The sequence below is a fragment of the Argentina silus genome (assembly GCF_951799395.1).
Source record: "Argentina silus genome assembly, chromosome: 8".
NCBI classification, from domain to species: domain Eukaryota; kingdom Metazoa; phylum Chordata; class Actinopteri; order Argentiniformes; family Argentinidae; genus Argentina; species Argentina silus.
In genome coordinates this window covers 20,899,843-20,923,317 of record NC_139662.1, presented here as the reverse complement: position 1 = coordinate 20,923,317, position 23,475 = coordinate 20,899,843, and the positions used below count along the sequence as shown (strand labels likewise).

General features: G+C 47.8%; 4 protein-coding genes across 5 annotated transcripts in view; 2 read left to right on the top strand and 2 right to left on the bottom strand.

Moving 5' to 3' along the window:
* Nucleotides 1–10,196, bottom strand: part of ift122 (intraflagellar transport 122 homolog (Chlamydomonas)) — a 26,101-nt gene extending 15,905 nt beyond the window's left edge. The window contains exons 1-16 of the mRNA XM_083674899.1: nucleotides 10,071–10,196; nucleotides 9,546–9,612; nucleotides 9,289–9,373; nucleotides 9,030–9,108; nucleotides 8,850–8,926; nucleotides 8,509–8,575; nucleotides 8,128–8,274; nucleotides 7,383–7,458; nucleotides 6,168–6,359; nucleotides 4,347–4,485; nucleotides 3,861–4,063; nucleotides 2,100–2,237; nucleotides 1,455–1,619; nucleotides 966–1,163; nucleotides 587–727; nucleotides 325–378 (exon numbers count right to left, since the gene is read on the bottom strand). Coding sequence (XP_083531025.1) covers nucleotides 325–378; nucleotides 587–727; nucleotides 966–1,163; nucleotides 1,455–1,619; nucleotides 2,100–2,237; nucleotides 3,861–4,063; nucleotides 4,347–4,485; nucleotides 6,168–6,359; nucleotides 7,383–7,458; nucleotides 8,128–8,274; nucleotides 8,509–8,575; nucleotides 8,850–8,926; nucleotides 9,030–9,108; nucleotides 9,289–9,373; nucleotides 9,546–9,612; nucleotides 10,071–10,129 — 1,887 coding nt within the window. The 5' untranslated portion in view covers nucleotides 10,130–10,196. The remainder of the gene's footprint in view (nucleotides 1–324; nucleotides 379–586; nucleotides 728–965; nucleotides 1,164–1,454; nucleotides 1,620–2,099; nucleotides 2,238–3,860; nucleotides 4,064–4,346; nucleotides 4,486–6,167; nucleotides 6,360–7,382; nucleotides 7,459–8,127; nucleotides 8,275–8,508; nucleotides 8,576–8,849; nucleotides 8,927–9,029; nucleotides 9,109–9,288; nucleotides 9,374–9,545; nucleotides 9,613–10,070) is intronic.
* A 140-nt stretch (nucleotides 10,197–10,336) lies between these two features.
* Nucleotides 10,337–14,729, top strand: mbd4 (methyl-CpG binding domain protein 4). The gene is made up of 10 exons (XM_083674771.1): nucleotides 10,337–10,695; nucleotides 10,906–11,361; nucleotides 11,668–12,326; nucleotides 12,408–12,560; nucleotides 12,697–12,768; nucleotides 12,871–13,005; nucleotides 13,196–13,345; nucleotides 13,585–13,688; nucleotides 13,822–14,497; nucleotides 14,655–14,729. Exons 2-9 carry the CDS (start codon nucleotides 10,970–10,972, stop codon nucleotides 13,894–13,896), a joined length of 1,740 nt encoding a protein of 579 aa, XP_083530897.1. The 5' UTR covers nucleotides 10,337–10,695; nucleotides 10,906–10,969; the 3' UTR covers nucleotides 13,897–14,497; nucleotides 14,655–14,729.
* On the top strand, nucleotides 14,508–16,916 carry LOC310808606 (uncharacterized protein). Its single transcript, XM_083675594.1, has 6 exons — nucleotides 14,508–14,729; nucleotides 14,838–14,971; nucleotides 15,063–15,190; nucleotides 15,349–15,408; nucleotides 16,055–16,244; nucleotides 16,490–16,916. The coding sequence occupies exons 1-6, from the start codon at nucleotides 14,720–14,722 to the stop codon at nucleotides 16,598–16,600; spliced, it is 633 nt and encodes a 210-aa protein (XP_083531720.1). The 5' UTR covers nucleotides 14,508–14,719; the 3' UTR covers nucleotides 16,601–16,916.
* Nucleotides 16,917–17,064: 148 nt separating this feature from the next.
* creld1b (cysteine-rich with EGF-like domains 1b) lies at nucleotides 17,065–23,303 on the bottom strand. Of its 2 annotated transcripts, none has more exons than XM_083675592.1 (11): nucleotides 23,163–23,303; nucleotides 22,221–22,354; nucleotides 21,765–21,847; nucleotides 20,942–21,052; nucleotides 20,635–20,726; nucleotides 19,950–20,129; nucleotides 19,639–19,734; nucleotides 19,419–19,502; nucleotides 19,185–19,280; nucleotides 18,717–18,857; nucleotides 17,065–18,497 (listed from the first exon to the last, which is right to left on the bottom strand). In XM_083675592.1, the coding sequence occupies exons 2-11, from the start codon at nucleotides 22,335–22,337 to the stop codon at nucleotides 18,277–18,279; spliced, it is 1,221 nt and encodes a 406-aa protein (XP_083531718.1). In that variant the 5' UTR covers nucleotides 22,338–22,354; nucleotides 23,163–23,303; the 3' UTR covers nucleotides 17,065–18,276. The 2 variants fall into 2 exon arrangements, with proteins under 2 accessions (XP_083531718.1, XP_083531719.1); XM_083675593.1 differs by having other exon boundaries at nucleotides 18,325–18,516.
* Between the last annotated feature and the right edge of the window lie 172 nt (nucleotides 23,304–23,475).

Here is a 23,475-nt window from a genome sequence, read left to right as displayed (position 1 = left end):
TATGGGAGGTAGGCCACTCCCTGATGCCGTGGTTTGAAGTGAGGGCCAGAAGAAAGCCCAGTAATTAAATGCTTAATGAGGGTAATGCGTGCCTATTGTCTCCCTTTGATGTCGGGGCCAGCTCTGGCCGGCTCTGGCCGTCTCTGGCCCGCCAGTAAATCTACTGTGTTCCACCCTGTCCCGATCAAAGCTCAGTTTGCTCTGCTTATTCTTTTTATATAGTGACAAACGCTTTGAACTTGGGAGTAATACAATCAGTACTGACACTTGGGAGTAATACAATCAGTACTGACACTTAGTTCGTGTCCGGGGAGGTTGCTGTACCTCAATGCTGTTGATGAGCTCCAGGTAGCGGAGGTCTCTCACTCGGATGAAGGCCTGGGAGGAGACAGAGACACGAGACACATGAAGGAGCTATTTGCAGCATCCTCTCTCATCATATTTTCCAGCCCTGCTTTCCTCTCCACACAGTCGTAAGGGCATCAGGCGGCACCATCTAGTGCTGGACAGGAGCATGGCAGTCACTGGCTCTTGTGTGTGTGTGTGTGTGTGTGTGTGTGTGTGTGTGTGTGTGTGTGTGTCTGACCTTCTTAGCTGTGTCAAAGTCCAGCCCCTCCAGGGCGTCAGTGGCCAGGTCCCTCCAGTCACTGTCAGTCACCCCCAGACAGGCGATCTGGTAGGCCTCCTTAAACATCTTCCTCTCCAGGTACTGGTACATAGGAGCAGACTGGACAGAAGGGAGGAGGGGGAAACAAACAATCAATTAACCAGCCTAAGAAAACACAAACACTAAAAAACACAAAACAATGAATAAACCAGCCTACGACAAAACAACGGCAACCGCGCCACAACTTAGGCAAACCAACATCGAATGCTAACGAGTATCACAAAAACCAGCCCGCAAGACCGAAGACATTTTTCACGACTCAACCGATGACTGCTGACTCGGCTGGGGACACGCCCACCTGAGGCACCTCCACGGCGGACATGGAGTAGACGTGCAGACAGAAGATCTTGGAGCCGTTGTAGCCCACCACGAAGCCCTGCAGCTTCTGCTGGTGCACGGGGAAGTTGCTGGCCTTGATGTTGAGGTAGCCGCTCCCGGAGAAACACAGCATGTCCTCACACTGGGTGTTCCAGGCTACGCTGTTCGCATTGGGCTCCTAGAGGGCAAAAGGGTGGGGGGGGGGTTGAGAACAGGGGGGGGGACAATGTTGTTTCAAACAGTCGCCCCCCATTCAAGTTGCTCCTACCGAGTCTCAAACTTGTGCGACCTCTGACCTGCCAACACGTGTGACCGTCTCCTCAAATACCGGATGTAAACCAGCTACGTCATCGAAAAAAAAGCTAGCAATTCGACAGCCCGGGTGGGGGTTACACAAAGGAAACATGAACCGACCCCCACTAAGCTCTTAATCCTTGAGCCCTAACCCCTGACCCCCTGACCCCCTGACCTGGAAGAGCAGCTCCTTGGTATTGATGTCGTAGACCAGGCAGGTGTTGTGTTCGTCAACCACGGCCAGCTTGCTGCGGGAGGTGCTCATGTCCAAGCAGCGAACAGACGTGGACTGCTTCAGCAGCGTGATGGCAAACGGGTTGTCCACAAAGATCTTCAGAATCTGCAGATAAAACACCAGGATCAGAAACAGTGAGAGCCTAATAGAGTGAGAGTCTAATGCCAGCTGACAATATGAACCTCTTAAGCTGGACGGGACCATAATTCTTTATGTTTCTAATGTTATAAGCAGTTTAGTTTGGCTCTGGTTTCTAAGCAGAAATTAGTCAAATAGGGCATTCAGACTAAACATCTAAATATGTTGGGGGTTTTTTAAGGGCATTTCTGCTTTATTGGCATAGAGACAGTAGAGACTGATAGGAAGGATGGGTGAGAGAGAGGAGGGGTGACATGCAAGATAGGTCGAGGGTCGGAATCGAACCAGGAACCTTGCGATTACGTGGTCTGCGCATTAGTTTGCTACGCCACTAAGCGCCCGGAATGTTTGCGTCTCTATGACCGTACAAAATGATGAAAGAAACAACTAGAATGTTAAGTGCCGGGTAAAGGTAAACATTGGGTTAAGGTTCCGAGAGACACTCACCGCTCCATTCTTCAACCCCACCAGCAGACCCTCTCTGCCCGGCGGGCCGCCAATCACTTTGATGTAGCGAATCAGAGACTCCATCAGCCACTCCTTCTCCTTTATGCTGGTGAAGGACAGGCACTGGAGCCTCTTCTCCTGCAAGAGCAGAACAGAGCCCGACAAAGAAGTCAAACACAGCTCATTAAACACAGGCACGATATCGTTTAATTGCACGAGAAATTAAACACAGGCACGATACTGTACTGTCATCTGGGTTTTTAGCGTGGGCTGAGAGTATTCATTTGATTAACTTTAATTGTGCTGTGGCCTGGGGTGGTCCAGCGGTCTAGCATCATGGCCTACAGTGCACGCATATGCCCATGTCGGCATGGAACCGAATCCAGTCCATGTCCTGCTGACAGACCCTCTCCTCCTTACTTTCCTGTCTTTCTTCACCATCTCTAACCAATAAAATGAAAAATATAATATAATAAAACATTTTCATTTTTTTTTTAAAGAATTACTTTAATTGTATTTTTTTATCTGCTCTCAAATGTGTCTCTCTCCTCTTACCACCTCGTCTTGTGAAGTGTGTGTGAAAACGCGACGTGTGAGAAACGCAGTTGAAGTTCGGGGGTTTGATTGGACACAGACAAGCAGCCCTGTCAGAGGAGAAAAAACCAGCGAGGCATGAAGCTGTAGGAGGGGAATTAGAGCCTGATCTAAAGCACCTCTGTCACAGGCACAGACTAAACGGGGAAATAACAAGTGTGTTATAGCTGCTGCTGCTGCAGCTCCCCCCCCCCTCTTTCCCTCTTTCCCTCTCTGTCAAACCCCAGAGACACGAAGCAGAGTGAAACCACCAGAGACACCGCGCTTTCACAGACTGTGGTCGTGCCCTCTTGCTCCTCTCTGTCTCACTTACGCTGTCTGGGCCTGAGGACTGACTGAGGGGGGGGGGAGAGAGACAGACAGACAGACCCCCGAGATGAACAGCACCGACACAGCTGGAGCCTTTTACAGTAGAGGCAGTAACATCTGGAGAGCCACTGGGTCCTCTCTGACCTCTCTCTGGGGGCGTTTGGAGTAGCAGCGCCGCGCTAACCGCTATTTCAGCGTGTTTCCATCATGTTAATAGCACGCTAACGTCTCCACAGGGCTCTTTCAAAATCTGTCAACGGTGCATTAGCGTAATTTACATGGGACGATGTCGCCGCAGGTCACTGTGATTCGGTTCAAAATAGTTCTTGGTGGGTATGGCACGTAGGGAAAAAGTTGTTTATCACCAAGTACTTGAGAAAATCCCGGGGGGGGGGGGGGGAAGAAGTGAAATATTTCTCATGATGTGAAGTCTCTGTGCACAAATAGAATGTCCCCGTTATAAATAACTCATAGTAGGGCACCGCATAGCTACTACAGCAGATCCCACAGGTTGTAGAATGTATTCTGTTACAAAGCCAAATATGGGAGACAGGGAGGATCCCAGGTATTGGGATCATATATACTGAAAAATGTATGCACTCGCTGCAATGAGTCGCTTTGGACTAGAGCGTCAGCTAAATGGCATATATTATTATTATATACTGTATTATTGTACATCAACTACAGGGGTAGTCTGCATTACGTGCCTACAGCATTGTGACTGCCTATGGCCCCTGGTGTGAGCATTGATTACTTTGTCTTATGATGACTGTTGGATAGATGATTCACTTACTTAAGTTGCTTTGGATAAATGCCATAAACGTAAATGTAAATGTCTGAACTGGACCCGGGCCCCACCTGGCATAGGATGATGTGCTGAGAACAGACCACCAGCAGGTTGCATTCAAACTTCCTGCAGATCTTCTCCTTGATGCGGTAGTGCATGTCGGAGGAGTCGTCCGAGTACAGCTCGTAGACGAGGATCTTCTCAGGCAGCTGGATGGCCAGGCGGTTCCTGTAGATGGCGATCTTCTTCACCAGCTCTCTGCACTTGATCCTCACTGGGGATGGAGAGGAAGGAGGAGGGAGGGGGGGAGGGGGGGAGGGAGGGAGGAGGGGGGAGAGAGCACAGTGAGCACAGGGCATCTAAGCCCAGTCTAAGAACAACCAACAAGAACCTCGATCACAGTGGTCATTAGTCTACAGGTCCCGAGGGACATGACAGGTTTAAGGGTATGAAGAAAGACTTCCAATGGGCGTAGATGAGCTTCCATCGGATCTGTAAAACACGCTGTGATTTTATGAGGGCGGTTCTCTGAGTCCTCTGTTCAGAAGCGAGTTCACCTTTCTGCTCAGTGATGAGGTGCTGGACAATGACATCGGTCATGCTTTCCCTGTAAGCGTAGCGGTCTTTGTAGAGCCCGTGGACCGTGCTGAAGATCAGCTGGAAGAAAGCTATGGTTCCATCCTGGCAGCCCAACACCTACGGAGAGGAGCGAACACAGTGACAACATGTATCAGTGTATCCCATTAACACTTCCCAGAAAAGACTGAGAGAGGCAGTGTTCCTGTTGTTAGGGCCCCATCTCACACAATGGAACAACGCCAGCACCTGATACCCTCTCATAACGCATGCGTCATCACTGTTCGTTAAAGGAGCAGGGTGTAAGTTTGACGGAAAATCGCAGTTCCAAACAACAACATCCTCCCTAATAATAATAATAATACTACTACTACTACTACTACTACTACTACTACTAATAATAATAATAATAATAATAATAATGGACTTGCAGTGTCGGACATTAGCTGTTTTGTTTTGGTACGATTTGAAGAGGCAGCCACCAGAGACAGAATAGCGAAAATTGGTGAGTGCACTCCCCGAGAACACCCCTGGCCCCTCCCCTAGAACACCCCAGGCCCCTCCCCGAGAACACCCCTGGCCCCTCCCCTAGAACACCCCTGGCCCCTCCCCTAGAACACCCCTGGCCCCTCCCCTAGAACACCCCTGGCCCCTCCCCTAGAACACCCCTGGCCCCTCCCCTAGAGCACCCCTGGCAGTAAAAACCTGTTTATATATTTATATGTAGGGTAGGACACTCCATTTTCCTGACCAAAATAGCGTTCATAAATGAAATATTTATTTCAAGGGATCTCATTCCCCGATCACTACCAATTAAACATAGTCATAACAACCCTTAGGAAGCTTTTAGAAAGCTTGAATGTTACATACTGGACCTTTAAGTATAGTCAAAGAGAAGGAAGTTACAGAGATTACGTTGGCATATGATTACAGATACTGTACTTTTTCCTCAAAGCTAAATACAGCTCACGCGTCTCAATTTCTGAATACAGTATCTCAGCTGTTAAAAAAAAAAAAAAGTCAAATCAACACTTGATGTGACAGGATGATATTATTTCCAGCTTTTACGTCAGACTTTTCACCACAAGTCTCACAACTTGCCATCGCTGTTTTACATCACAGCCTTCTGATACAGTTCAGTTCACACCGCACACAGACACACATGCCCACGCACACCGCACACACACACACACGCCCACGCACACCGCACACACACACACACACGCCCACGCACACCGCACACAGACACACACGCCCACGCACACCGCACACACACACACACACACCGCACACAGACACACACGCCCACGCACACACACACACACACACACACACGCCCACGCACACCGCACACACACTTGTCACCAACTTAGGGTTTCTAGAAATGGAGCAGAACTCTATAGGGGCCTGATTTGACCTCCTCCCATACAGGACTGGTGCCTCATTTACATTTACATTCATGGCATTTAGCAGACGCCTTCATCCAAAGCGACTGACAACAAATACATTTGTTTAAGTAAGTGAATCATCTATCCAACAGTAATGCTCACACCAGGGGCCATTGGCAGTCGTAATGCCAGCATTGAAGGCATATATTTATTTTTATTTTTATTTTTATTATTATTTATTAACAGGAGAGAACTTGTACAGGGGGGAAGTGGGGGTGAAGAGGTCTCAAGGGTTGGGGTTAGGGTTAGTACAGGGAGGGTAGTGGGGGTGAAGAGGTCTTAGGAAGGACTGTTAAGATGTAGCCTGAAGAGACGGGTTTTCTGTGGAGATGCCTCCACAGCACAGTGACCCACCACATAGTTGGAGTCGGGTTTGACTCTGCATGTCCACACCCAGGAGTTCTGCTCTCCTATGGTGCCGAGCCGCACCCCATCTTTGGTGTAGAGAGAGGCCTGCTTGTCAGAGCCGCCCATGACGATGTACTCGCCTTTGGAAAAGTAGCTGACGCAGCACGGGTCATAGGTCAGAGTTCTGTCCTTACCAATCTGAAAGAAGCACAGAGAAGAAGCCAATAAAACAAAGGAAGCCTCTCTCATATTCATAGTCTTTGAACCACACTTTCTCCAGACTGGGCCTGCCCGACACACATCAAAGCCTAGTGTCCATTTAGCCATTCCCTTGAGCGCCTGACCATAAAGATTGGAGGGGGGAAAAAAGTACAAAAAGTCTCTTTTCTAAATAGGCTCTATTGTGCTTGCATTTGAAGTCCATTTGCGCAACGTCATATCTGCTCCCTGACTCTGCGCATCTGTTTCTCCTCACCCTGCTAAAGAGCCGCCTGACAGTCCATTCTTTTGCCCTGAAATAAAACACTTTTTGACAACCACCCTTTTTTTTATTTTTTTATTGTTAGACTATTCCAAGCACAGCAATCAAAACAGCATGTTCACTTAAACAGATAAACAGCCCAGTGACAACGTATGAACCTAAGGTTTCACGGCAGGGTAATGAACTGTTCATATCTGTCTATAATTACGGGTTTACCCCAGGGCAATAGGGGAGGAAGGGGGGCAGTGGAGGGGGTCGTTATTAAACGCTGAACAGGATCGTTTCCAGTGGAGTGTTATGGTTTCAATAATGGCTGACAGCCCCATTGCAACAGGAAATGCAGGTCTTAAAAGGTCTAGTGAAGTGTTATCATTACATTATGATTTGGACAGCAGGCTCTTTAAGCGGTTTACGTGTTATCCTTGCTGGTTGCCGTAGCAACGGGAAGGAGTGATCGAGTGCGCAGGCCACTGGAGTTTCTTTGTACAGCCGCTGGTTGCTAAGTTGGCAGTTGGGCCTCGTACCTCGTGGTCATGAGCTGGGCTGTTGTAATGGCCATGGCTGTTGCAACACATAATCTGTTGCTGTTCTGTTGCTTCAGCCATTGCATTTTAAGTATCAATTTATTGATTAAAAGTAAAAAAACTTTTTTTTTAAATGTTGATTTATGCATGAATGCCGACACTTGACTGAAATAAATGCTGTGGCCTTAAGACATACTGTAGTGTTGTATTACACACCTGCTTTCCACTGAGCTGGTAGAAGGACAGCTTCTGGCCCCAGTCTGCCACTGCCAGGATGTCATTGTGCTCATCCCTGGGAGGGTCAAACGAACACAGGGGTAAAGGTGTCTCAATTTCAAAGGACTGACAACACATTACATTCTTTCTACTTTCTACTGGGACGGTAGGAGGTGAGATCCCTGTACCCAAGTGGCCTCCAAATGTCTAGAATCTAGTTGATTCTAGTTCAAAAGTTATTTTCATCCTTTACTTCTGTTTTTCCCTTTCCCTTTCCCTTCTATTAATCCTCTCCTCCCTTCCATACCTGAGTGGGCTGCAGTGGCCTGGGTACGAGAGCCCTTCCTCCAGCAGTGGCCCCCCTGCCTCCTCTCCCCCAGACCTGTCTGCCTCTCCTGCTCTCTCTGCCTGCCTCTCTCTCTCCAGCTGCCTGCCCAGATGCTCTACTCTGCTGCTGCAGCTGCTGCTGCTGCTCTGCCTGCTCTGGCTGTAGGGGGCGTCGGAGAGCAGACACAGCTGCTCCAACAGGCTGCTCTCATCCACAGCATTGTCATCCTCCACCTCACAGAAGGGCATCCACTTACACCAGTCCCTGTGAGAGCCTGCCTAGTCAAACACTGACACCTGGTGGCCAACTCGTGTTTTTTTTTTTTCACCTTTCACATTTCAAATGCCTCCTGAGAAGTGCTAATTAATAAATGCAACCCATTATGTGTTATGATACAGGGGGCTTAAAAAGACTAACTTTGAGGGGTTCCAGGCGATGGACCAGATGGGAGAAGAGGAGCCTCCTGGACGCTCAATCTTGACCTTCTCCTCCCCGTTCTTGTTCCTGATGCTCACCACCCCGTTCATCATGCCCAGGGCCAGGTACTGACCGTCATTCGTCCACCTGTGGTTCAAATCAAACAGTTAATCCCAGGTACGATACAGTGGGCTAGCGTTAAACCCAGAAGTGACCAAAAAAATGAATGGGTATGATTTGTCCAGCATCACATGGTTACAATGCTTTATCTGTGCCATTGAATTGTGAGAGCTTTGAAAAGGATATGAATATGTGATGTGAGCTGATCAGAGACTATCAAAAGAGCACAGACATGGCATTAAAAGTTCATGACAAACTCACCCACAACATGTTATCTTGCTGCTGACTTTATGCTTTGATACAGATTTCTGTTCAGGGGACCACAGACCTACAGAAATGAAAAACAAATCATAGAGATGCTTGGTGCTCTTACAATAGCAGAGGTTTCTCTGTCTGCCTCGATCTCTCTGCATCTGTGTGGCACTCCGGAAGTGATGGCGAAAATCGAGAGTACGTGCTCATTGAACAATGAGCAGGTATCTTCACCCTGCTTCCTTCTGCAAGCGATGCACAAACCCCATCTCCTACAACACATCTTCTTCTCCATCTTGACCCCTCCCGTGTGGGTATGACCATGTCAAGCGCAGAGCCAGTGTACTCACCAAAGTCCCCCGAGGAGCAGGAGGCCAGCTGGTGAGTGACAGGGTTGTAGGCCACACACTGGATGGAGTCATTATGGCTACAGAGAGACAGTCAGTATAAAGCAGTGGGTGAGCAAACAGGGCCGTCAGTAGAACATACAGTACTTGTAATGAGGTGTGATGTAATGATGACACACTCACGTGTATTTCAAAATCCCCTCCAGTTTAGAGGTCCAGATGATGATGCTCTTGTCCGCAGACCCAGAGGCAAACCGTTTTCCTGTAGAGAGGCACAGCACAGTATGAGAGTCAAATCAAACCATTCTCTATTTAAAGTGCATTTCCCAAGTCTCAATACACTTCACAAGTATAAAAGGATAACATGAGACAACATTGCTGACAGGTGTTACCATTTTGAAAAAGTATATTTTAGTCTGTTGAGTGAGTAGGTCATGTTTACCATCTTTGGCATAGGCCACACAGTAAACTGTGTCCTTGTGGCCTTTGAGGGGCTGAACTAGAGTTCCATCTGATGTGTCATACACCTGAAATGAGAAGATGGTGATGAAGATGGTGATGATGATGGTGATGAAGATGGTAATGATGGTGATGAAGATGGTGATGATGCAATATTACTATTATTAATAATCTTCAATTCATGGTTCCACACCCAGTAGTCATAAAGCAACATAGGCATTCCCATTTTATAAAACTTACCAAAACACGATTTCCAGCAGCCACAATAAGTTGGCTGCCATCTGGTTTGAAGGCAAAGTCATAAATACTATAAAGGAGAATACAAATGAGATTAAAATCACAATCTCCCACTTTTATTTTTGTCTACTAGCAAGCAAGTTAGCTACAGACTTTAGGTACAGCTTTGCACAGTATACGTTTCTCTTATGCATCCATCTCAAATCTCTGATGCACATACATAGTATTAAGCTAGCAATTAGCTGTATTATTGCTAGGGGAGGCTAGCTAGATCTATAGGATCTAGCTACTGTATCATGACAGTGACAGGGGTAGCGAGGTAGCTTACACAGTTCATATAAAGACTTTTGCATTTGAGGTGAACCGAACAAGAAGCTAGCTAGCTCGCCAGAGTTGCTAGCTAGCTGAGCCGCTGGCGCTGACGGTAGCTTGCATAGTAACCGCCGTTGCTATCCACACATTCCCTGCAGACAGCGTAGCATCTGTGCTAAATCCTCGAAACGTAAATGCACGCAAACGAAATCTTACCATTGTTCAACTTTGTCACGGTCGTGTACTTTGTCTATCCATGTTGGAACGGCTCTCATTGTGGCTATTAAAAAATTCAACTGTTATGTTTTGTCGTTCAACAGGTTGAGGATGCTAGAGATTGTCGTGGACTGTTTACAGGGCAGCATCTGCTTGCTTGTGCGCAAACTCGTCCTGTTTCCTGGCTGCCACGGCCGCTGCCTCTGCCTTCGCGGAATGAATGCGCATGTGTCTCAAATGTGGACGAGCAAGACGCCAAAGAAACTTCTCGGGCTGTTTGATATGCTTGATTTTACTGCATATGAATGTATGCGAGCCGTAAGGTAATTCTACAAATAGCCTGAGTCTCTGACAACTGGATTTTTAACATTAGACGTGAGCTAGCTGCAGAAATGGCAGATCTCTTGATTACAGATCTCTACCCATCCCAGTACACGTCAGTGCATGTAAACAAAGACTGCCAGGGAGGGAGCTGCTACGTAGCTAGCGGTAGACAGTCTCTGTAGTTCGCTAAGTGAACACACAAAGGGGAATGCAATCTGCATAACATTGAGATTCAAAACATTGTCATACACACTCCTGCACGGAATGAAGGAGGTTGAAGCTTGCTGCTGACATCTTCAAGGTAAGCGTCTGCTCACTCATCCTCCTGGACCTTCTTAAACATGTAAATTAAAGATCACAATATGTCATTTGCTCAAATTGAGTACCGTTACTAATTCTTGTGATATGAATATGTCTGAAAATGTGTGTGCTGTTCTGCATTCCAGCAATCTCATGCTGATGTCATGGTGTAGAATGAAATATGTTAAAATCCTTTCTTCTTTTTGCTCAGAGCTCCAGGTGAGAGAGAGAGAGCGAGCATAACCTCTGACAAGGGGATCTCAGCCTCTTGATCCATGGCAACTAGCTCTAATACAGACTGTGACACTGAGCTCACTGCTCCGACAACCTGTGCCTCGAACATTGACGACACTGTCACAACCAGGCTCAAAAACACAGATCTCAACACAAACAACACAGTCTGTGATGGACACTCTACCCTTAATGGAGAAACAGACACTGTAGCTGTTCTTGGCACAGACTTTGCAACAATGAGACAAGCAGGACCCAATACAGTGGCCATTGGGACGGATCCCAGTGCAGATGATGACTGGTCTAGGAACCAGCAACACAGACAGGAGGAGAGGGAGTCATGCCAGCCATCTAGAATGCCGCTGGGCTGGGTGAGAGTAGTGAAACAGAGGAAAACTGGGAAGACAGCTGGCAAAATGGACGTCTATATAACAAGGTGACTCAATGTTTGTTTTTCTTTTTGTGTCAAATGCTCTCATACAGAACATGAAGTGTTTATTATTTGCTTGCAAACCAGAATCATGAAAATCATGGGCCTCCCCAGTAAGTCTTTTCACAAGAGATAAGTCTCTCAAGCTTTATTGTTAAATGTTCAACACCTCCAAAAACTAGACTATAATAACATTTTGTTTCTACCTCACATATTTCCCCTTAAGAGGAATGTTGTAAGTGATAACTACTATCAGTGAGATCGTAGGATCATTAGTACCACATGAGGTAACCGATCTCTCTGTGTCTGTAGTCCCCAGGGACAGAGGTTCCGGTCCAGGGCGCGTCTGCAAGCCTTCCTCCTCAAAGATGGAGGAGGGGATTTACACATAGACCACTTTGACTTCACCACAACCAGGAGAGGCAGAGTGACAACAACCCCACTGCCCAGCCAGGTGACACAGGAGAGGGCAAACAGCGAAGGGGAGGAGAGGGAGAAGATGGAAGAGGCTAGCATATCTATCCAGCCCCCACATAACACTAAAATAGCCACTTCCTCTATGTCATGCAAACAGAGAGCCAGAGCCAGAGACACCATGTCACCTCAGCAGACCCCTGAGAAACCTCCCTTGGCCAGGAGGAACAACAAAAAGGCTACAAGGATTTGCAGTGAAACTGGCAACCCATCGGACACCAGTGAGGACCTCGTCGAGAGAGACACCCAGTCCTCAGCGAGGAGGTACGGTGGTGATGATGATAGTGACTCTGAGAGGCGTCTTCTGGTCGGGTCTGAGGCAGCAGCTGATGATGTCGTGATGGAGAAGAGCCCCCAGAGGAAAGGGCTGCTGAGAGAGAAGCTGCTGAGGCTGGCCCCGCCTGCTGACCCACAGGACTCTCCCATTGGCCAACAGGAGCAACTTCCTCTCTCACCGCTGCCCAACCCACTCCTGACTGTCCAGTCTGCCACTGAGAGTGAGGGTGAAGGGGAGGAGGAGGAGGTGGAGGGAGAGGGAGAGGGAGAGGGAAAGGGAGGGGATGGGCCTGAATGTGAGGCTGAGGCTGAGGCTGAGGCTGAGGCTGAGGCTGAGGCTGAGGCTGAGGCTGAGGCTGAGAGGGACATGCAGGCAGAGGTGCAGGATAAAGAGCTGCTGTCATCCCCTGGGACCACTGGAGGGCGCTGCACACCAGTGAAAGATTCCCAGACCAGTATGTTTATATCAGCTTCCTCAGCATTGTACGGTCTGCTAAGCGTTGTACGATCAGTCATCGGTAGATGAAATGATGCAGTGTGTTCATATCTTTCAATGTCTGCGTTTTCATTGTTCCCTCTCTCTCTCTTCAGAGCAGGTGTCCAAGGTGTGGGTAGAGAAACGGAAGACCAGTCCTTATTTCAGTGCAAAGTCACTGAGAGATGGTAATGGTCATTACAACCTTCTTAGTGAACCTTAAGGCATTATCAGATGGAGTTGATTGCTAAGTCTGGTATAGTCATTGGGTTAACCCTAACCCAACGCAGGACTTTCTCCCCCCAGGAGAAAGGCATTCAAGAAGTGGACCCCCCCTCACTCCCCCTTTCACCTGGTGCAGGAGACCCTGTTTCACGACCCCTGGAAGCTCCTAGTGGCCACCATCTTCCTCAACAAGACCAGTGGTGAGACCAAAACACACACACACACACACACACTCTCTCTCACTTCTGCAAGGCTCAAACACACACATATAACATGCAGTCAAGCATGTGGACATCTTTTTCAAGCAGTTTCCTAACATCAACCATAACAAGCCTCTCTCTCTCCCTCTCTCCCTCCCTCCCTCCCTCCCTCCCCTAACTGCCCATCCAGGTAAGATGGCCATTCCAGTACTGTGGCAGTTCTTTGAGCGTTACCCGTCTGCAGAGGAGACCCGCGGGGCAGACTGGGAGCCCATATCTGAGCTGTTGAGGCCTCTCGGCCTGTACGAACTCAGAGCCAAAATCATCATCAGGTTCTCAGGTGAGTCTGCTGTTTGACAGGATACCCCGATGATGATGTCATCTCACCTATGCACTGCCAGGGTCTGGACCCAGCAGCACAGCCACCCCAAGGCCAGGTCTGTGTCCAGAGCAGGGGGGGGGGGGGGGGGGGTACAGAAATACTACATTCCAAACAGTGATTGATTCATTGATGAATGATTGGCAAATAAACCATGGTTTGTTTTGGTTTGTCTCACCATTCCCTTCTCTCCCATGCAGACGAGTTCTTAACTAAGCAGTGGCGCTACCCTATAGAGCTGCATGGGATTGGGAAATACGGCAATGACTCCTACAGGATCTTCTGTGTGGAGGAGTGGAGAAAGGTGAGTGAATGTCTGTTCTTGTAGGCAAACATTTATACAAAGACAGTTTTGGGTGTTGTATGTAGCTATTGTCAACGGTTCTCCCGTGTGTGTGTGTGTGTGTTCGTGCGTTCGTGCGTTTGTTTGTTCATAGGTACATCCCCAGGACCACAAGCTAAACAAGTACCATGCCTGGCTGTGGGAGAACCATGAAAGTTTAGGAATCTAAACCAGGAAACAATGGAGGCAACTGTGTAAATCTACAGTATGAGGAACTGGATGAGTTAATGTATCATGTGTGTTTGTACACAAACCTGTTTTTATCAGAAGAAGAATGTTCTTGCCTGTTAATTAAGCTTATAACCTGACGTTAGTAGTGTCTCTTAAAAATATTTGAAGATTATGTGGCTAATGCTCCTTTTATAGTAAGCCTGCACTTTCAGGATAGAAGCATGGTCTGGAGAAATACAACTGTTACTCGACATGACTGTATTAAATAAATGTTTTTTTTGTTTTATGACGTTGTAAAAGCCTAGTGATTGCATTGTGATTCTTCCATTGCATTTGACTTTGATGGTCAACTGATTTTGATGGCCTCTGTTGAAATACAAAACATGTCTGCTTTGTTTAGTGGTGATTCCTGAGTGTCTTTGTGTCCGAGCTCTGTACAGACATAGTCTGACAGCACTGTGGCTCGCCAGGACCTTTTTCACATGCTAATAAACGTTCTTTTGGAGGGCAGCAGTGCATAGCGTGACGCTCTGCTCCTGCTTTCTCTCAATGGGGTAACCTGATTCCCAAGGCAACTGTTGCCACCGCAAAACATTCAAGTGAGTGCATTTGTTATTTCAATGCCTATATGTATAGGTGCGTCTATTTATTCATTCTAACTATTGAGTATCTTGCGTGTTTTCATCAAACTTTACTGTGATTGGAATATAACTTGTAAGGAGAGAGTTTATTAAATTGGGATTGACCCTTTTGAAGTTTTTCAATGCGCGAGAACCGGACTCCATTGTCGGGTGAACCCAAGGCACAGTCGGAACTGCAGAATGAAACTTCGTAAGTGAACTGCTTTGATGTTTTATGTTGATTGAAGATGGTTTGAATGGGTTACCATTAAAACCAGTGATTGAACCGTCCGTTGATTGATGTCTCTGATCACCGCAGCTGCTGTTCATCTGCCCGCCACACCTGTGTGCATTCCTCATACCACACCTGTCCGCCAGAACCGCTGCCTTCTGGTCACGCCCCTGACGCTGCCCACCATCTCAGCTGCCACTGCTTCATGGACAGTCAACCAGGTGGGCACAAAATCTGAGAGGTTTTACTCTTAATAATAATAGTGTGAGCTTGCCTTGGCATGAAGTGTTCCTACCATCCCTCTGGTTCCAGAGTGTCCCTAGACTGGATCCCCTACACCCGCCGCTGGTCCGCAAACGGACTGTCAGCCTGGAGACCCGTTCTGTACATCACCACAACCACCAGAGGGCGCTGGTCATGCAGAGAAAAGAGCACTACAGGTAAATCTGATGGTGTTTTTTTAAAGTTCTGGGTCAGACAGAACTCAAATCCCCACTACTAGTGGGCTGCGCCTGACTTGTTTTGGGTCATTGTAACTGGATCATGGTGGGTCACAGCACAAACAATGACTCCTTTCTTTCCTTTGGGGATCTTTTAGGTATCACCAGGTATGGCGGAAGCCATTCTACGGCACCTCCTCTGAGAGAGAGGAGTACAGGTAAAAGGATCTTCACCTGTCAAGTGTCGTTAACCTGTATTCTAGTCCTGTGGTACTACCCTTCGTGCTTGTTCAGTCGGCATAACCAACCGTGTGTGGATAGAGTTCCTCAGCTTGATCCCTCATTAAAAATGGCTTCCCTTCCATAACATGGCTTATCCAGTAGCCATATCTCCCACTTGGCCACAAATCACTTGAAGAAACTGGGAAATTGAAAGACTAAGCACCCTCTAAGTGCTGTGTGGGTTTGTTTATGCTGTACAGGTTTCGTACTGTATTGTCACATCAGCTTTCCTAGCCAGTGAAACGTGACACTATGTAAAGGAGGCCATTTGAATGTACAGATCAGGGCAGGCACTCACATTTAGGCGCAGGCCTATTCATCATGTCTACATGACACCACCAAAGGCATACATAGGTGGGCTGACCATGAAGATAAACCTGTTCTATAGCTATGGTGATGAAACTGTGCCTTCCCTCGACTTCATATAAGAACAACACCAGATGAACCAATGACATTGGTCGCTGCGGGGGGCGGGAGGGGAGGTGAAACTGTGCATCATAGGATGACAGATGATAGAGATCACGGCATCAATTGTGTAAAATAAAAAAAATAAAAAAAATAAACTGTCTGTCTGTCTGCCAGGAAGGCGGAACGTGAGCAGCTCATAAGACAAATGGAGGAAAAAAGGGCGGGGCAGAGTCTGCAGTCGGCCAGTAAGGCGAAAGAGGCGGAGTTCTTGCGGGAAGTGGATCGCCTTGCTTTGGCCAGTGACAGAGAGCAGAGGATCCAACACCGCAGAGCGATGAGCATGTACCGCGATGAAAACAAGAGGGTGAACTGCATCACGGCACAGGGCATGAGGAGGGGGGGAGGGGGGAGGGGGACACAGTCACTCACTTTATAATTCAAACACACACCATTCCACTGAGGTAGATGCAATGAACTGTAAGCCTGACTGTTCCTATGTTCTGTAATATGCCAGTAGAAAGGGCTAAAAGTGTGAGATTTTCACTTGTACCCTCCTCTTTCGTTCGTGTTCGTGTGTGTGTGTTCGTGTGTGTGTGTGTGTGTGTGTAGCTGATGGAGCAGAGCTGGAGGGACAGGGCACTTACTCGCTCCCTGGAGACCCTGAGAGAGAGAGAACTGCTGCGCCATAACCCCATTAACTGGAGCGGCACCCTGATATAGAACCACTCACCTCCCCTGCTTAGAAACATCGATCCAACACACATATGCTGCGTTCCACCTCTCCTTCCCTTGCTGGAGGACTAAGTGACGAGATACCATAAGGCCTACCTACGTTCTTTCAAGTCAGTGTTATGTTTGTGTGGTAAAACAGGCTATTGTACAACTGAAATAAAACCACCAACCCACAATGTTTCAGTTTATTCTTTTTTATAATGATCATAATTCAAAAGATGTGCAGACAAAGCTCAACACACAAACACACACCCAGCAGCAGGTGTTAGGAAACCTCCAGACATGAGTACCCTGTGAGGGAGATCATCACCAACACAACATCTGGAATGTTGCAAATTAAAATGGACGCCTTATTAAAACCTAGCTGTTTGTTTGTTTGTGTGTACGGTATAAACGGTGGAAACTACAGAAAGACAAGAGATAAACAAACAAACAAATGCTGGAGGGATATGAACTGATCATGTAGTGGCTTTAAAAGAATTAAGTTGTGCATTTCATCGTACCCCCAAAATAACCTTTGAATAGAAACATGATGGATCACACACAAGCAAATGAAAGACAGAGAGAATGTCAGTCATTTTTCAAAAAGCTAACATTAAAAGTAACTGAAGGCAAAACAATACTAAAAAAAAACAACAATAAAATCTTCTGCCTTTAACTCTCTCTCACATACTCAGTCTAACAGGCAGTTGTGACGGGTCCTTAACGCTTAATCTGATAGTTTAAAGAGGGTTGTTTAACAAGCAGTCTAAAGTTCAGTCTTTCATGCCAAACAAAGAATAATAAATACGTACAGTACAGCGTCGCCTTCCACTGCTCATCCTTATCTCATGCATTCATTCAGTACAACAAGAATCTCTCTGTGCAAAAAACAACACAGGTGAAAAGTCCTAAACTGAGGAAAAGGAACAGTGGTTTAACGTTGGACGGATCCCAGAGTTGAGGGGACATTCCACTGGTGCAAGGGGACATTTCTGCCCCCCTCCTCATCCTCATCCTCCCCGCAGATCCATAGCAGCAGTCTATAGTGTTTTGAATGCCCTACCGCCCGTGATCCCATCTCAACCTCCATCTTAACCTCCATCTACCATTCACACTCTAGAAAATAAATGGTGAACATGACGTATAGGGGACATTGATGATGCGTTGAAGAGTGGCAGAGTTCCAAGAGGTTTGGGTTGTGTGGAGGGGGACAGACATCATTTATAGAGCAACCGTTTTGCCCAGAAGAAGATACAAATGCATAATGACTTAAGTAACAATCAGTAGTGGTCTTACCCCACCCTAACCCCCTCCCCTACATGGAGGCGAAGGGCTTAAGTTTAGTTCCCTTCTCAGTGCAGACAGGTCAGTGTCCTCCGTCTCTCCAGTGTCACGGTTCTTGGCTACAGTCTCCGTCGTCCAACCGATCTCTCGAAGCTCCAACTTCGTTTAACCCTCGTCTGTCCACTGTCCCTCGTTTAAAAAGTGGAGAACCCAGGAAGCTCAAAATCATCTCTAGCCCTTTCAAGGCATCTCTTCAGATCCCCCGCCTCCACCCCAACACCCAAAGTAAGTACATCCCTGATTGGCGGGCGCCATCCCGCCCCCCTTCCGTGCTCTTATTGGCTTGCATTAGAGGAGTTCCTTCCCTTTTCCCCCCCATTTCCCTGGCTCCTGATAGGCTAGCGCCCCTTCAGGAATCCGTCCAGCACGCGGTCGCCCTTCTCGGACAGCCAGTATCCGGCCATGGCGGCCACGCCACCGATGAAGATGGCGGTGAAGACCATGTCGCCCTTGGCAGCGAGGGTTGCGAGAGCGCAGATCACGACGCCGAAGAACATCTGGTGCAGGACGAGAACCTCGTCATCTGTCAAGTCGTCAAACAGACCCTTCTCTGAACCACCTACAGGGATTTGTAAAGGCTGGTGAATATTGGTAGGGAGTGTGCCATGCAAAGTAGTGAGTGTAATTATTATTATTATTATTATTATAATACATTTTATTTGATTGGTGCCTTTCTGGACACCCAAGGTCACCTTACAGTATGAAACAGTAGGGGGCAAACAGCAATAGGACATGTACAGCATAAAAACAGGGAATAGTCAGTGGCAGTGTTACTCACTAGGAGGCTGGTTCTCCACACAGATGCTGTCTCTGCGGACGTAGCCCTCAGCACATTCACAGTGGAAGGAACCCTCCTCGTTAATACAGGCTTCATTCAGCCCTGGACACGCTATCGCTCGCTCACTACACTCATCCACATCTGAGACAAAGAGAGAGACAAGGAGAGAGAGAGATGAGATATGAGATATGAGAGAGAAAGAGAGAGAGAGATATGAGATATGAGAGAGAGACAGAGAGAGAGATGAGATATGAGAGAGAGAGAAAGACAAAGAGAGAGAGAGAGAGAGAGAGGAGATATGAGAGAGAGAAAGAGAGATGAGAGAGAGACAAAGAGAGAGAGAGAGAGATGAGAGAGAGAGAGAGATGAGATGAGAGACGAGAGACAACAAAAAAGTGAGAAACTTGGACTGCTTTTCCCGAGCAGTTCAGCACGCAGGCAGAAACTGAGACGGTCAGATCCCCTCACCGAGGCACTTAGCTCCCCTGAGCCTGTATCCACGCGCACACTTCCTACAGCGAGCCGGACCACTGCCCATACACCCCACACACGCCTGGTCACAGCCTGGGACAGACGGAGAGAGAACACACAGAGGCCTGGCTCACAACGCGGGTCTACTGACCCCACACAAACAGGAGCAGTGAGAGACACATTGACCATATGGACCACACGCTGAGCACAGCCAGCAGAGGGACGGCCTACCTCTGCACTCGTAAGAGCCATCTGTGTTGTGGCAGTAGGTGTTGGAGGGGCACCGCGCCAACTCTGTGCCACACTCATCAGTGTCTGGAAACAACATGCACAGGACAGAAGTTAAACACAGGCACGTGCACTCACACACACTCACACACACACTCACACACACACAGAGACAGACAGACAGACGGCCAAAAAAGACAAATAGACCCAAACACCTACTTACCCACACACTTGTTTTCATGGAGGAGCCATCCAGGTTTGCAGTCCAGACATTTGTGGGCCTCTGGCGAGAGACACTTTTTACAGGAGTGGTAGCAAGCTACCGACGACACACACACACACACACACACACACACACACACACACACACACACACACACACACACACACACACAATCATTAATTCCTGAGCAGCAGGCAGACTACATGTGATGTAGGTTGACAACGGGCTAGTCCGTCTGTGATTGGGTACCTGCACACGCTGGTGTGGTGTGATTGGGTACCTGCACAGGCTGGTGTGGTGTGATTGGGTACCTGCACAGGCTGGTGTGGTGTGATTGGAGCTCTTCTCCCTGTAGTAACCGTCTGCACAGCTCTGACACAGCTGACCAGAATACCCCGGGTCACACACACACTCGCCGTCTCCCAGACGCGTCCCCTCTCCCTCGCAGCGCCCCAGACCCCCACACACACCTCCAGGGCCAGACGGACACTCTGCAGCATGAAAACACACACACACACAGGGTTAGAAGCCCGAGGACACATCATGACGTTGGGAAGTGGTCTGAACCTTCCACATTTACTACATACTCATAACTTGCAGCGGCATTCAGCATATGATGGGATGTATACGTACAGTACCAGTCAAAGGTTTGGACACACCTTCTCATTCAATGGTTTTTCTTTATTTTTTTTATTGTTTTCTACATTGTAGATTAATATTGAAGACATCAAAACTATGAAGGAATTATTTACTACTTATTATGTAGGAATTATGTAGTAAACAAAAAAGTGTTAAACAAACCAGAATATGTTTTATATTTATATCTTGGCAAGTTTGTGTCCAAACGTTTGACTGGTACTGTATATGTATATTGTGTTTGTATACTGTGCAAAAAGAAATGTCTGTGCATACAAACATAATTTTCTGTTGTACTACATGTATGCATATGCTATGTGTGTGTGTGTGTGTGTGTGTGTGTGTGTGTCTTTTCAGTACCTGTGCAGTCGGGGCCAAAGCGTCCTGGGGGACAACAGAGTCTGAGTTCCTCTATACACAGCCACTCAAACAGGTCTGGAGCCTCCTGCTGCCTACACACAGAGTGGCAATGATGACATGGTCAGTGATGAGGAGTAGAACAGTCACACACTCACTTGCGCACGCACACACACACACACACACACACGTGTACACACACACAAGCGCACATGTGTACACACACACACACACAAAAGCACACCTGTACACACACACAAGCGCACCCATGTACACACACACAAGCGCACGTGTACACACACACACACACCTGTGGAACCACCATGTCTCCACTTGGTCCTCTATCTGCTCCAGCAGTCTGTTGCAGTCAAAGTCGGAGGTCTCACAGGCCGCCTCGACGATCTCCAGGAGACGAGTCTCACTAGGAAGAGGGGGACAGGGGTGAGAAGAGGGGGACAGGGGTGAGAAGAGAGGGACAGGGGTGAGAAGAGAGGGACAGGGGTGAGAAGAGAGGGACAGGGGTGAGAAGAGAGGGACAGGGGTGAGAAGAGAGGGACAGGGGTGAGAAGAGAGGGACAGGGGTGAGAAGAGAGGGACAGGGGTGAGAAGAGGGGGACAGGGGTGAGAAGAGAGGGACAGGGGTGAGAAGAGGGAGACAGGGGTGAGAAGAGGGGGACAGGGGTGAGAAGAGGAGCATTTCACCCGAAGACAGGACAGTGAAAACACATAGACCCTACCTCCACCTACTCTGATTACCCAATCATGCACCCTATAAGGATCTTAAAATCTCTCTCTCTCTTTCTCTCACACACACACACGCGCACACACACACACAGTTATACTGTGCAATAACATTGTGGATACAGAACTATGGCCACTGTGGTACCCTTGACCCAAAATGTCAACATCGTCTCTGGCCTAACTGGCATTTTCAATCAGCACTTGATTCTAGCCAAAGGCATCAGGTAACAAGCTTTTGTATCAAAACAGAGGTGACGGTACATTGATTATTCAATCTGACACAAGTCTAGTGGATTGGCCAGGACATAAAAAGCTATAATATAATGTAGGCATAAGTCTGGTGTATCAGGTACATCAACTCAATACAAAGAGAATGGTAAGGCCGCTCATACCTGCGGGAATATTTAGCGAGCTTCTCCTCCTCCCAAGCAGTGTTCCCGCCCCCAAAATTCTTATTGGCTGTTTTCTCCAGGCCCTATAAACCAAAAGGCAGAGAGTAGAGACATGACACACAACTACAGACAGAGTCACAGACAGAGACAGTCACAGAGACAGTCACAGACACAGAGAGAGACACAAGGATAGAGAGAGACACAGGGACAAAGAGTCACAGGGATAGAGAGAGTCACAGGGATAGAGAGAGTCACAGGGATAGAGAAAGTCACAGGGACAGGGGGAGTCACAGCGATAGAGAGAGACCAAGACTGATGACTTATCCCAAACTGACCACTAGTCGCTCATCCGTTGGCCACGTCATGTTTGCCTAACCTTAGATATGAAAGGATCTGACGGGCGTAAGCATGTCATATCTGACTATAGGGGCGCCGTCTGGACTAGAGTGGCAGTACCTTGATGAAGCTGTCGGTGAGTTTCCGGCAGGTCTGACATGGCGCGGTCTGTACTCTGACCACAGAGAGCACAGAGAACAGCACCAGGGCAGGGAGGAGGGGCCAGGACAGCCACATGGCTCAGCACTCAGCCACTGAGGAGGAAGACAGGAGACAGGGTGTGTGAATGATGGAGTCTGAGGTTCTTAACGAGCAGATCAATTGTTCAGCGTAACAGTGAACGACAGATGGCTTCTAAGAAACATCGGTGATTTTCAGTCAATGTACTCTGCTGAGTCTAACAGATGGCTAGAAGACCAGTAGTCATATAGGCTGTATAATAAAAAAAATAAAGTGAATCTGTAAATCATGGGCAGTGTCAGATGGGTTGAGTAGTGATCGAAGTAAGGATACAAGTGCCACTTCTGTAAGCGTCTGCATCTTCCTGTTCTGCGTAATCTGGCCAGCTAATCGAGGGCATGTTGAATTTAAACTACGCCGAATGTCAAATCCCAAATCTCTGTTAGCGGCAGAAAGACAGACGCGCAGCTTTCTAGACAGATAGTTGGATAGATAGATAGATAAGATACTCGACTCAACCTTGAGCTAGGATGCGATCAAGAGTTGTCACGTCATACTGCACAGCGGCAGCAGCGGCATCAGCAGTTCGCTCTGTGAAACCAAGCTGGCTAGCTACGCTAACTACAGTAGGTCCCGTTAGCTTTCTCACATCAAACCGCTACCAATCATCATGCCAATGCAATATACCTGAAATGATAGCGAACAATCCATTTCCTCCACATCATCATCATCATCATCACATCAACTAAAGCTATGTTATTGTCTCGACTGAATGAAAGACGGACTCACTTGCTAGTCGCTAACAAAGCTAGCGAGATTAGCTAGGTGAATTAATATTCTAGCAAGCGGCTAGCCCGTTAGCTGATTGATACTGCATCCTACCTTTAGGTTGGGAATCAACCCAGCACGTTTACTGGCAACAGACTGGGGGCTTCCTCAGCACCGTAACACAATTTTCTTGGTGGTTCGCCAGGTTTAATGTTTCCACCGTGCCATTCGCAGACCCGCCGGCCACCTTAGTGCGGTGCTGATGCTGGGGACTCAGGCTGGGCTTTGCAGCTCAACCGCAGCTGGCTACAGTAGATTCCGCCCAATCAATCCCACTGGGACTTCATTCTTCAACCAATCATTATTCCGCCGGACACCCAGAAGGGCGTGACTTGCAAGAATCATTTACCTGTCTCAGAAATCCTGC

What these genes read in the sequence shown, in the direction of transcription:
- mbd4 (XM_083674771.1), top strand. Translation starts at nt 10,970, where the DNA reads ATGGCAACTAGCTCTAATACAGACTGTGACACTGAGCTCACTGCTCCG. An exon ending in TGTCCAGTCTGCCACTGAGA is followed by an intron (nt 12,327 to 12,407) that starts GTGAGGGTGAAG and finishes CTGAATGTGAGG; the next exon opens with CTGAGGCTGAGGCTGAGGCT. An exon ending in CTTCCTCAACAAGACCAGTG is followed by an intron (nt 13,006 to 13,195) that starts GTGAGACCAAAA and finishes CTGCCCATCCAG; the next exon opens with GTAAGATGGCCATTCCAGTA.
- creld1b (XM_083675592.1), bottom strand. Translation starts at nt 22,337, where the DNA reads ATGTGGCTGTCCTGGCCCCTCCTCCCTGCCCTGGTGCTGTTCTCTGTG. An exon ending in CTTTGGCCCCGACTGCACAG is followed by an intron (nt 20,130 to 20,634) that starts GTACTGAAAAGA and finishes TTCATGCTGCAG; the next exon opens with AGTGTCCGTCTGGCCCTGGA. An exon ending in TGGCTCTTACGAGTGCAGAG is followed by an intron (nt 19,281 to 19,418) that starts GTAGGCCGTCCC and finishes CGTCTGTCCCAG; the next exon opens with GCTGTGACCAGGCGTGTGTG.
- LOC310808606 (XM_083675594.1), top strand. An exon ending in CAGAGAAAAGAGCACTACAG is followed by an intron (nt 15,191 to 15,348) that starts GTAAATCTGATG and finishes GGGATCTTTTAG; the next exon opens with GTATCACCAGGTATGGCGGA. An exon ending in ACCGCGATGAAAACAAGAGG is followed by an intron (nt 16,245 to 16,489) that starts GTGAACTGCATC and finishes GTGTGTGTGTAG; the next exon opens with CTGATGGAGCAGAGCTGGAG.